Source organism: Alexandromys fortis, unplaced genomic scaffold (assembly GCF_014885135.2).
Source record: "Alexandromys fortis isolate MF-2015 unplaced genomic scaffold, M_Fortis_MF-2015_v1.1 scaffold_86, whole genome shotgun sequence".
NCBI lineage: Eukaryota > Metazoa > Chordata > Mammalia > Rodentia > Cricetidae > Alexandromys > Alexandromys fortis.
Window position 1 is genome coordinate 405,161 of NW_026067965.1, and position 12,751 is coordinate 417,911.

The 12,751-nt window shown below is 50.0% G+C and overlaps 1 protein-coding gene and 1 long non-coding RNA gene across 8 annotated transcripts in view; both read left to right on the top strand.

The window, feature by feature from the left end:
* Arnt2 (aryl hydrocarbon receptor nuclear translocator 2) overlaps positions 1-6,405 on the top strand; it is a 144,296-nt gene extending 137,891 nt beyond the window's left edge. Inside the window, exons 18-19 of one of the 2 annotated variants that reach the window (XM_050154055.1) lie at positions 1,587-1,752; positions 3,537-6,405. In XM_050154055.1, the coding sequence (XP_050010012.1) occupies positions 1,587-1,750 (164 nt within the window). In that variant the 3' untranslated portion in view covers positions 1,751-1,752; positions 3,537-6,405. The remainder of the gene's footprint in view (positions 1-1,586; positions 1,753-3,536) is intronic. The other variant, XM_050154054.1, reaches the window with a different exon arrangement.
* A 1,520-nt stretch (positions 6,406-7,925) lies between these two features.
* The window catches only part of LOC126508665 (uncharacterized), a 72,650-nt gene continuing 67,824 nt past the window's right edge, over positions 7,926-12,751 (top strand). For 2 of the 6 annotated variants that reach the window (XR_007593927.1, XR_007593925.1), the window contains exons 1-2: positions 7,926-8,358; positions 9,058-9,166. This is a non-coding gene — a long non-coding RNA (uncharacterized lncRNA). Of the gene's footprint in view, positions 8,359-9,057; positions 9,167-12,271; positions 12,639-12,751 lie in introns of those variants that run through there. The other 4 variants (XR_007593926.1, XR_007593924.1, XR_007593923.1 and 1 more) reach the window with 4 other exon arrangements.

Consider the following 12,751-nt stretch of genomic DNA (forward strand, 5'->3'; position numbering starts at 1 on the left):
CTCCTCACGCTACCTCTGATTATCCCTGAGGTACAACTGAGGAAACTTCATCATGCATCGTGTGTCATCTGGAGGCTTCAGATGCAAAGAGGACTAACACAGCCTGTCCACATTCTCCCCTTTCCCTCCTTCCTCACTTCCTCTCCTCTCTCTTCCCGCCTTCCTTTATCTCTTCTTTCCTCCTGTCTCCTTGCCCTCCTTCTCCCCTCCTTCCTATGTCTTCACTCCCTTCTTTAAGAACTTACTGAAGCTACCTCCATTCCAAGTACCATCTCGGAGCAGCCTGGCACACCCAGGCCTTAGTTACTCCACCTAGGCTGTCAGAATAATGTGAAGGACACTGTGTAAAAGGGGGTGCAGGTGCTGCGGGCAAACTGAGAGAAGGCCACACTGAAACTAGACCCTGGGCTCACATTTCCATAAGAAGTGACCATGAGATGACCAAGAAAATGCAGGAGCAAGGCCAGTCAAGGGAGCAAGTGGCAGGGTCAGTGAGCTGACCCAGTGGGTCCAAGTGTTTGCTGTACAAGCCCAGTGACCTGAGTTTGACGATTGCCTTAGCCCACTGTGGAAGGTGAACACTGACTCCCAAGAGTTATGTACTGACCTCCACGTGTGCATCTGCACACACACCATACGTGCACATGCCAACAAATTCTATTTGTTTAAAAAGGAAAGAACACGAGGGCATGAAGACCAGGAAAGTGACAGAATGTGACATCCAAGTTCTGCCAAGTGAATAGGATCAGAGGGTAGGGTTACCAAGACATGGAGAGAGATGTGAGGCCGGAGGAGAAGAATGAAGCCACATTTGAGGAACCCTCTGCCATCTGTAGGCAATTTCTCTGTCCCAGGAGGGTGGTGGCAGAGCCCTGTGGATCTGGGAGTGGATGGCAGGGGGACTCAGAACACAGTAGGGACAGTGAGCTTACAGGACGGGCACTCTGGTGAAATAAGCCATGGTCGGAGCAGGGACTGAGCAAAAGACCCTGTGATGAACTCCATGGGGGAGAGACCGGAAGTGAAAAGGAAGCCCAGTCTACAGGCCATGACAGGAGGTGGCTGCTGCAAGGATAAGGACTGACACCTGATCTTGTCTTTTGTATTTTACATGCACACTTCACACGTGTGCGAATGTGCATGTGCATGCACACGCGTGCACATGAGTGCACACACATACACTCAATATTCTTTTTAATATATGTGTGTATATATGTATATATGTGTGTGTATATATATATACATATATATGTGTATTTGCCAAAATAGTTTAGACAAAGTTCTCGTTCCTTCTATTTTCTGTTTTGAGGCCGCCGTGAGCAGTCACGGGCATAGAAGGCTCTGAGGATTGGCGCTCAGGTCACCTGACAGGCACATGCTAACAGAAGCTCCTTTTCCTGGCCGACCATTCACGTTTCACAGTGCTTCCTTGATTCTTCTCCGCTCAGCTAATTCTGTCAGGGAAAGGAGGAAGCCAGGGGGGGAAAAAAGCCTGTTTGGGTGTGACGTGGAGCCCTCGAGTGGCACCAGGATGGGGGAAAGTGACAGAATATGACAGTCAGTGTCGTGTCCATTGGATGTTTCAGCCGAGAGCGGACAGAGTGGCGGGCAGTTCCAGGGCCGGCCCTCGGAGGTCTGGTCTCAGTGGCAGAGCCAGCACCACGGACAGCAGAGCGGTGAGCAGCACTCCCACCAGCCTGGCCAGACTGAAGTGTTCCAGGTAAATCCAGCGAGCAGCGCCTTCTCGTAGGTGTAGGTACCTGCGCCTTCTCTGCTTCCTTATGCCCCTCTCTGCACCTCTGCCTGCCCTACCCGGTAGCCAGCAAGAGATCCCGCCCAGCCTGTAATATGGGAAGCCCACAAGTAGAAGGTCCTCCACTGCCCGGTCAAAGCCTGCGGGTACACAGAAGATGCAGACAGGCCTTCGGCCTTTCAGATATACCCACAGAGAGGAGGCTGCCAACTGAACCGCACCCCAAAGTTGCCCAGGAGGGAGGTATGGAGCCAAAGACGGTAGGACTCTGGAGCAGGGTCCATGCCCCTTTAAGGGCTAGAGGACCTTGATGCTCACTGTGGCAGTATGTACAACCTCCAAGAGCTGCAGTCCCTAGGGGCTAGACTGCTTCAGCCTATCTCCTCTTCACTATGGCAACCAGGAGACGGGACCCCCTTCCCCAGACCCTCAACCCATGACGGCTGGAGCAATGCTCAGCTCTCTAGACCTGGTTGTATACCGGCTGAGGGTCCCAGGCTGCTTCCACCCTGCCGCCACTGGAGACATGCCTTGCTGTTCTCAATTCCCAGCACAGACCAACCTCACCGTGCTGATGACAAGGCCATGGGGCTGCTAATCACACAGGGCTCAGCCTCCCAGGTTTCCCCGGAAGGCTGTAAGTGCAGGCATAAGTTTCTTGACTCCCCTCGGTTACAAGTTGGGGCTGCCCAGCCAGCCTCCTAGCAGCCGCCTAGGCTCTTCTGTGGGGCCCCCAGAGTGCTGCCTGCCCTGTACAGCAAGGCTCCAGGCAAGAACCAAGTTGTAGGAGGCTCAGGCCACACTTCCTGCTCAAGGTTCAATGTCCCATTCTCTCTCTCTCACACACACACACCCATTTCACTCCCCCCGGTCAAGTGTCATCTTCACAGACCCAGATCTAGATCTAGGTGTCACTCCGATCCACAGGGTCGTACCCCCTTCCCAGCACAGGGAGGTGCCTTTCCCAAGCCTCCCTTTGACTTCCTTCCTTCCCGTTGTAAAGACCAGCCCTCACCCACTGCTCATTTCACACAGCGACCCTGAAAGGCACAATTTCCTAACACTGTGTCTCTTCAAGGTCATGCTGCCAAAAAGAATTCTTGGTCAGTAATTTTGTGAGACACCCATTAAAGCAACTTACTCGGTTTCCTTCTTGCAGGATTTACCAGAGCCTTTATGATACCAGCAAGGACTGGGTCTCTCACGTTTGACCGCAGAATTCTTTTCCCACCATTATTCTATGGGCTGGGAATTGGACAAAAGCCCAGTGGAACTTTTGCCCTAAGGAACTGAAACTCCCCCCAGTGTTTTCAGCACAGGTAGTCTAAGGTCTAGCCAACTAGGACTAGATAAAGTAACCAACCTTTCACTCGGGGATGGCACCACCAACCCTGACAGGCCCCTGCACCCAGGTCCTACCTGCTCGGGCTCCTGCTTGGTTGACAGTCACATAACTGTTCAGTCTGTCTTACTGCTCTAGGCCTTGCTTGCCCAGATGGACTCTTTCCACCGGTGAACTTAGCTTTAGAATAAAGGCTATGATCTGGCAGTGTTTACCTTCAGCGTGACCCCCCCCCCCAGGAGAGCAGCTCCCAGGGGGGCTCAGGTATTGAGGATCTCTGAAGCCCCAAATTATTTGATCCTGGATACCAAGCTATGCAAAGGAACACTTGCTCACTAGAGAGATGGCCAAGGGGATGAGTGACAGGGCTGGACTCCGGGACAGGGCAGGCTCCGGGTGAGGCTGCTGACCGTTGGGGCTTTCTGTTCTTCTCCTCTCCAGGACATGCTGCCTATGCCGGGGGACCCGACACAGGGGACTGGCAACTATAACATCGAGGACTTTGCTGACCTGGGCATGTTCCCTCCGTTCTCTGAGTAGCTTCAGGCAAAGCCAGGCTCCTACTGCCCAGGCTCTGTTCTTGTCATGGCATAGATGCTCATGTCCAAAGGGACCACCCCTACCCACCCAGCTTGCCCTGCTGGAGAGTCCCTAGAAGCCACCCTGACTTCCCGTCTCCCTGGACATGGCATCATCTATCTGGCTCTAACCCACAGGCCTGGCTTCTTGGGTTTGGGATCTTTGTATTTATTGTACTTTATCTGTGTGCTCGGAATGGGGCCTCCAGGGTCCTTAAATTCCATTGTGAATAATCTCCTCATGGACAGTGTGCACCCACCAAGTTTGCTTGGCATCCGCAATGGCTGCAGCACCAGCAGGTCTGCCTGGTGCAGAGGCTGGGTTTCTTTCTGCTTTTTCACAGCTGATGCCTGAGGGCTTCAGGTCGGGCTGATAGGCAGTAACCTCCACATCCTGTGTTGGAGCCAGGAGCACTGGGACTTGAGACTTTGTCCACGTGCTGTCCTGGATGGCCTGGGGCCGGGTGTGTTTTGTGCAGCGAGAATCAAAGTTGTGACTTGGTGGATGTACTGTGGCGTGTTGGCGTGTGTGGCCAGTGAGTGGGAAAAGCTGTCCCCAGTCAGCTGCATTTCAGAGGGCAGCTTGACAGGGGCCTGGAAGCTGGGCTGATGGCCAACCCTCCAGCACTGTCCCCAGGAGTCAGGGCTGGGAAGCCGTTCACTCTGTAAGTCAGTTCTTTGGTCCTCTGACCCTTTTACAGACAGCCTCCACGTCAAGCTTTTAGCCCTTCCTCCTTGCAACCTATGAGAGCTCTCACTCTTCCCTTACTAGGCCTGAGGGACAATGTCCTGATTCCACAGAGGTCACTGCATTCTCCTTGCTCTGTAGCAGAGCCGAGCTGTTTCCTGCCCAACATCCAGGAAGTCACACCTGGCCCTCTGTGTAGGGTTACACCTTTCAGTGTCCCTGACACCTTCTGCTCAGTAACCGAGGAAGATGGGGCCACATTGTGGGTGGGGAAGGGTGCTCTGAGCCCCTTGAGCCTTGGTTCTCAGCAGACAGAAAAGCCAGGTGTACCTCAGAAGGAACACAGACAGGCCTTGGAGGCCGGGGACCCGGCTCTGGGCACATTCTTACAGTGGTCTTACGGTGGAACTACGAGCTAACCGCTAGAAACTTCTGCCTGGCTTATCTCTGTGTCCCTGTGTCAGTCAGGTTTGACAGAGCTTCAGACTCCACCCCAATTTCAGGTCCCGCCGCTCCTCCCCCATCCCATGTGCCATGGCGAGTGCTGCCTGCCTCCCTTCACTTAATCGAGCCCCATCTTAAGTAATCCGTGGCCGTGGATCAGCCCACTAATGCCCAAGTGTGAGAGAAGCCACCAAGGCCTACCCAGGCCCTGAGGCCCTCTGCAGCTCTTTCAGAAACGTGGAGGCTAAGCTCTCAGACCAGCCCTGCCTTGCTGCCTGGCTCCTGGGGTGCTGGGAGTACATAGGTTCCAGGACCCATGAGAGCAGAATGAACATGTGGATTAAAGGCTCCAGAGACCGCCAATGCATTCCAACCTCAGCGTTGCCTGCCATCCAGAGCGTACTTGGGTTTTTACAGGATTCACCTGCAATCTCTACTTCACTCAGCAGAATGCCTTTGGTGATCCCTGTCCCTGACAAACTGTGGCCCCAGAGGTCCTCAGACAGCTTGAGCCCTTCCACGGAGAGTAATAACACAGCCTGAGGTTCACCCCAGCCTCAGAATCCCACGTAGGTCTCCTATGTATGCTGTCTGGTGCACCTTCTGTCCCCAGCAGCCTGGAGCTGGCCTCAAGTGGTGAGCATAAGTTAGAAAAGAGAAAAAGGCCCAAAGCTAAGTTCAGGAGTAGAGAATCCTTTTCAGGGATGACAACAGCCATGGCCTTTAGCTTGTGAGTTAAGAGGTGTAAGGAGCTGTGGGTTTGGTTTTTTTACTTTGGAGGGAAGTTGGGGCTTTTCTTGGGTATGTGACACAGTTTACATGGGCTGTCACTCCCCAGTGTGAGCTCACCTGCTTTGTGATGGCTATGGCCTATCACACAAGCAAAAACAAGTCATTTGCTAACCAACAGAAGCAAGGCTAAATTGCAACCCTCTCTGTAAGTGGCCGTGGGTTGCTATGTCCTAACTTGCCAGTCCACCCAACCCTATCCTACCAAGCTGATGCTCACCTGAAGTGCCACCACCGGGGAAACTGAAGCAGGAAAGGTCGTGAGCTTAGGAGTTCAAGATCTACCTGGGTGACATCATAAGACCAATCTCAAAAATATATAGCTGAGTATCTTGGCCACATTCCATGTACTGAGGCATCACCAGCTACCTGGCTGCTCGCTTCCTCCACTGCCTAGAATCTGAGACAGTTTTGAAGAGAGAGCTCACAGGGCATGGGCACACTTCCACATGTGACATGCCATGCCTTGTGCCCTGAGCTGGGGTTTGTTGAGGCAACCTGCACAGCCTTGTGTATATTGGCCGTTGCATAATGGCCATGCACAGGCCATGTGGGGTCCAGCAGTTTGCTTTGTCTAACCATCTATGTCCTTAAAGAGGAAATTCACAAGCAGGCTTCCGTGGACAGTAAGCACTTACTCATCTCTCATTTAGCCTTTCTTCTTATGGATGTGAACTGTGCCGTGGGTAAATCATTTGTATTTCTTGAGCGTTCTGTATGACTAACAGGTATTAAAGTCACTGGGTATATGTGTAACTAATGTAACTGCCTTTTAAATTTTCATTACAATAAAAAATGACTTTGCTCTGAACGGCGAGTGCCTCGGGACCAGCCTGGTAATTGATCAACTTGAGGCACCTGCCCCCAGGAGTCTGGGAGACGCCACCTCCAGCCAATCAAGGACACGCAGTGCAGGAATGCTAAGGAGCCACACTTTGCAGGTTCTAGCTACTCAGGACAGGAAAGGAAACAAATGGTTCCTGAGCAATGTTCTCAACCCGTGTGACTCCCTTGATGAACCTCTACCTCCAAAATAATATTTGCATCATCATTCATAACAGTAACAAAATTATTGTTATAACATAGCAACAAAAATGATTGTTACATGAGGGACTGTATTAAAGGGTCCCAGCATTACGAAGGTTTAGAACCACTGGTCTTGAAACTCAGTGTAAGGCAAGGCTCTCTAGAAAACTGGACTTCACAGACACTAAAAGTACTTGTTTTTCCAAAGACTTTCAAGAGAATGCCTGCAAGAGAGGAGCCCTGAGTCACACATCTGAGGAAGACTTGTGTCCAGGAACTTCTGGGTGCAAGGAATGACTCCTGCCACTCAAGACAGAAATCTGAGTTCCAATGAGAAGAGCTGGATATAGCACATCGGTGGTTTTCCTGAGAATTCATAGGCAGGCTGCTGGGCGTGACACGTCTACAGTTCCAGCTTCAGGCAGGCTGAGGCAATGGGATTGCCTGAGTGAGGATTGCCTGAGTGAGAGTAGGAGTTCCAGACCAGCCTAGGCAACACGGTGAGAAGCTATCTCAAATGCTGTATTCACATACAAAGCACATACAGATATGGCATTTTTGGTTAATATCCTTAGTTCTAGAGGAATTCTAAAAATCACAAATGTTGTTTAGAATAAGGGGACAAAACCCTCATTCATAAGGAAATAGTATGGCCGGGTCACATGAAGGTTCCTTACTGTGCTTTTTGTTTGTTTTGGTTTTGGTTTTGATTGTTTGTATGTTTTTTCAAGACAAGGATTCTCTGTGTAGCCCTGGCTGTCCTGGACTGATCTACCTGGCTCTGCTGGACTGATCTACCTGGCTCTGCTTCCCAAAGGTGTCTGGCACCAATGCCTGGCTTCCTACAGAGTTTTAACAGGACTTTTTCTTATTTTCTTTATTTTTTTTTTCTTTTTGTTTATTTTGAGACAGGGTTTCTTTGTAGCTTTGGAGCCTGTCATGGAACTTGCTCTGTAGACCAGGCTGGCCTTGAACTCAAAGAGATCCACCTGTCTCTGTCTCCGGAGTACTGAGGTTAAAGGTGTGTGCCACCACTGCCGGGCTTGATAAAATGATAAAAATCACCATCATCTCCCTGTCTCTCCTCAACTTCCAACCGGGGAAATTAAGGCACGTCTCTAGTTGCTACATGGAAGGTCACTTTGCCTGTTCACCTTCTCCAGCATGTTATTTCTGTAAACAGGTACGTGACCCCTACCACCTGTTAGGCATGGTGCTGGTGTTTTGTTAACATAAAGAAAACCTAGACTTCCTGGGCATAAAGAGTCACCCATCCCCAGGGAAAGAGATGAGCAAGCAAAACACAAATTTCTGGAATGTGCTAAGAGCCTAGGAATAAGATGCCCATTGGGCACCAACATAAAAGTGGGCTGCATTCAGGAAAAGCTGAGGTGATCAGCATGACTTAACCACTGGCAAAGCACCCTGCCCTTGACTTGACCTCTGGACCAGGGACTTGAAATCCCACCAATCCCTGATCTTGCCCCAGAATCAGACCACAAAAATCCACCAATCCCAAGCCACCCTGAAAAGCTCTGCCCGCCTCCCCACGCGAGAAACCCTGTACAAGCCCTGTTCAGTGTGGGGCTGTTTCTCACCTGAGATGGCCAGCCTCCTGGATGCTTCCCAGCAAATCTCTTGACGGAGGTTTGTTGTATGATGTGACATTTTTGCGAGTGGAGCCCAGCTGTAACAACTTTTGCTGGAGCCGGAACCGGAGCTGGACTGGGGCAGAACGGTAACTAGGGAAACTTTTTTACTTTTTTACTGGGGAAACTTTCCCCAGGCAAAGCAGAGTTGTTACCCTCCAGGGGACCTGAGCAGAGCTGCAACTCTTCTCCAGAGTAGAGTTGTAGCAACTTCTGGGGGAAACATTCCCCTGTGGGAGCAGAGCTGTTACACTTCCATTGGGGAAACCTTTCCCTGGAGCAGAGCTGTAAGCTGCTAGTTTACAGTGACTTGGCGGTATTCCTTGGCTCCGGACTGCCAGGATCCCTTCCCATCTAAGCTGCAATGCTTACAATAGTGTCTTTGCTGGTTCACAGCTTCTGAGCTCAGTTCTTCCAGGGAACACTTAAAGCATTCCCATCTCAAATCCCAAGACTCTAATAAATTCTGCCACAGGTGCAGTCTCCCTGCAGGACACTACATTAGAATGCCTGGCACGCGTCCTGCTGTTGGTTCTTTAGATACAACCTCCTAGCGCCTGATTCCTCCCACATTTTTACTAAAAGTCAAATACATAAATGAAAAAAAATTTAAGTAGTTTGCTAATGAGCGAAGAACACATTTCACCATCGTGATCTGTTAGCCTGTGAGCAATTTCTTCTCCCCTGGCTCCTCAAGGGAAGAAGAAATTTCTGCTCATTTTTCTCATGAAATCTCTACATCCTTAAATGGTCACCCTGTTTCTCTTGCTGCCATGTTTGCATTTAAGGTGGGTCCACAGACCTGAGCCATGTCATCTTGATGGCGAAATGTGTCCTTTGCTTCCTGGGGGGAAAGTTCACAGAGCTACTTGGTCATCAAGGATCATCAAGAGCCAAGTAAGTGCTAAAGCTTAGTCATTATAGGTCCGCCTTCCATAGCAGAATAAAGGTCCATTGGAGACACGCAGGGTCTGTCTTCAGGTGAGGAAGCATGGAGTTAAGGGTCCAAATAGCTTGCTACCAGCTATCATGGGAGAAGACATTAGGAGAAAAAAAAATTACTCCTGGTGAAAGTTGCCTCTGGACTTTGGTTGATGAGTTTATGTTCATCATAATTCAGAATCCATGGTATTCAACTCCTGTCCTTTTTTTTTTGTTTTGTTTGTTTTTATTGTTTGTTTGTTTGTTTTGTTTTTCGAGGCAGGGTTTCGCTGTAGTTTTAGAGCCTGTCCTGGAACTAGCTCTTGTAGACCCAGGCTGGCCTTGAACTCACAAAGATCTGCCTGCCTCCTTCTCCCAAGTGCTGGGATTAAAGGTGGGCACCACCACCGCCCGGCAACTCCTGTCCTTTGAACCATCAGTAACTCATTGCACTCTGGCTCTCCCACTGTTTCTTCACGGCCCATGTCTAGAGCGAGCCCGTATTGACTGATGGCAAACTAGTGACTTCCAGGTGCGTCTCAGCTGCCCCAACCCTTTGCTGGCTATAAGCCAGTATCTTGTCTTTTTATTCCCGTTTCAAGCTGTGATGTGGAGGCTGAGAGCTGAGGTGGATGCATGGCTGGCATCTGGTTGTAGCAGAAACAGGTTGGAATCAAGCGCAGGCCGGGAGAAGAAGGCAAGGCCAGGATCAGAAAGATGCGGAAAACAAGCATCTCAGCTGGGGATCCTGGGGCTTTGCACCTTAGTTTTATTGGAGAGCTGTCCAGATAGCCGGTCTTGCTTTTGTGTATTGATGATGGAAGGGAAATGAGGTCCTGTACAGAGGGGCAAGAGGGTGGCATTTCATCTAAACGGATCCTCCATGTCAGTGAAGATTCTGGGTGAGGAACAGACAAGATTGACAAGCATGGGGAAAGAGGTGATTCCCGGCCGCCATGAGGCAGCTATGGAGTCTTGGGGCCAGCTCATGAAATGAAGGTATGTCCCAGGCAAACGGCCTGAAGATGAAGAAATGGAAGAGGCAGAAGTGTAGCTGTAGCCAGGACAGAAATGCTGGGCCTCACTGTGTCCTAAGCACAAGGATCAGTCATAGACTGACCTGTAATCCAAGGGACCATTGCCCTCAGTGTTATGGTGGATATAAACGAGGTAGTTAGGGTTGAGAGCAAGCAGCCCGGCTAAGGAAATCAGAGAAAGCAGAGATTCTGCCAACTATTGTTACCCTCTTAGGAAGAACATGTCAGGCCCTTGGGACATTTTCCTGTGATGGACACATTTAATCTTGAAGAAAAAATGACTGTTTCTGTACTATTCTGATACTAAAGATGTGGACAAGACTTTGAACTCAAAGAAACCTGTTTTTTTCCAAGAGCTGGGAGGAGCGGCCTGTCTTTGTTTACCTGGGACTTTCCACTGTTCGCAGCAGAAGCCCCACGTTCCAGGAAATGCCTTTAGTCCTGAGAAACTAGGACATTTGGTAACCCAGCCCAGGACCCCAGGATTTGTTGGCAAGAAAGGCAAGGTCCTGGAGAGGAGGAAGTGGACAGGATTTTGCAAGCCCTCAGAAGGCAGGAGCTGGCATGGATCTCAGTAACAGCTGAGACCAGGTTCTCAGATGAGGAAGAAGTCTAAAAGTTCAAAAGAGTTTTCTTTTCTTTCCCAAAAGCCTTAGCAAGAGAGAAAAGCTGAAGTCTGGGGAGACGGCTTAATGGCTAAGTGCTTGTCACTCGGGTATGAAGACCAGTGATCCAGTCTCCAGAGTTTATATAAATGCAGGGAGGTCTCGGGGGCCAGCAGATAATCCCAGCCCTCGGGAAGTGAGCTCCAGGTCATGAGGTGAAAATCAAAGAAGACAGCTGACATCAGCCTCTGGCCTCCATTCACACGTGTGCACACTTGCATACATACATAAGTGTGCCTACGCAGGCGAACATGCATAGACACACACAGACCACAGCTTCACCCAGACAAGACCTAGATGAGCAAGACCAAGTGTCAGACCCTGATACAGAAACCGAGGGACTGTTTCCATTACATACAGCTCACTGGACAGGTCGAGAATGGCCTTTACACGTTAACGTGGAGAAGCCTGACCCAGTCAGAGTGGCCTGCTCTGCCTGAGTCCGCGCCACGGCAGCAGTGGCGACCGGGAGCTCATTTGGTAACTCAGATCCTGGAGGAATAGCAGACTTTAAGCCTGACCTCTGCAGACAACACTCTCTCTCCCTGGAGGAGAAACCAGCGTACGCTCTCTGCTGAGCCTGAAGTCTAAGCTAGCATGCCACACTCGCACATACGTGTGTGCTCTTGCATGACTCACAGGATCCTTGCTGAGCATGAAGTCCAAGTTATCATGCCACGGTCACGTGTTGCTTAATTCACAATACACAGGATACAGAACCCACCCAACTGTCCCACCAGACAAATAAAGAAGATGTAATAGAGTTTCATTCAGCTTAGAACAAGACTGTGTCATCTGGAGTGAAATAGATAGGAGTGGAGATAGCGTTAATCTAAGCCAGTCTCAGGCAAGTATTGCACATGTTTCTCTCATATGCAGAAGCTAAATTTAAATACATATATATGCAAATATATACATACGTCACGTGAATGTAGAAGGGGTGCTAAAATATATACATATGTCACGTGAATGTAGAAGGGATGCTTTTAAAATATATTGTATTAATTCTTTGAGAATTGTATATATGCCTATAATATATTTTGATTCTATTTGCTCTCCCAATTCTCCTAACTCCTCCTAGGCCCACCTACCAGAGTCACACACTTAGAGAAACTGACTTTTCCCCTCCCCTGCATCAATTGTCAATATCTCCTCAGCTGGGGGCTTGCCCGTGCATTCCCCCTCTGTGCCGGAATGTTGACTGGCTCCATTCTGTGCAGATCCTGTGTGGGTCTTATGCAGGCAGCCATGGCTGTCATGAGTTCATAAGTGCCCCGGTCCTGTCATGTCCAGAAGACGGCGTTTGGTCTGGTCTTCTCTGACCTCTGACTCTTACGATCTGTCCACCCCCTCTTCCAAGTTGTACCCTCTGCTTTCAGGGAATTTCAGCTGTGTGGTTTGTGGCTGAGCACTCCCCCGACACCTTCCCTGCACGTTAGCTGGCCGTGAGTTCCTCGCTAACTTCCTCGGAGAGCTGCACGAAAGTATGGCTACAGGAATATTTCTTGAGAGGGGTAGCCCGGTACTATGTCCATTTAGCTGCCAACATCATTTCTCCACGTCCTGTACAAAAGTGTGTCGCCGTAGGGTCTTACCGTCAGGTTCCGGTGGGCAGTCAAGAGCCTCTGTTGACTTGGGGGTCTCTGAGATACCCCAACCAACAATTCGAGTGGAGGTATCCCATAACTGGCACTGAGCTTTGGATTTGGCCACCTGTGGTTTATGGAAATTGCGTCATCTCCTCTGTAGGGTAGCTTCTATTAAACTCTTTTTTTTAATATAATTTTTTATTGGAAAAAAAAATTTCTGCCTCCTCCCCGCCTCCCATTTCCCTCCCCGTCTCCCTTTCCCCCCCTCCT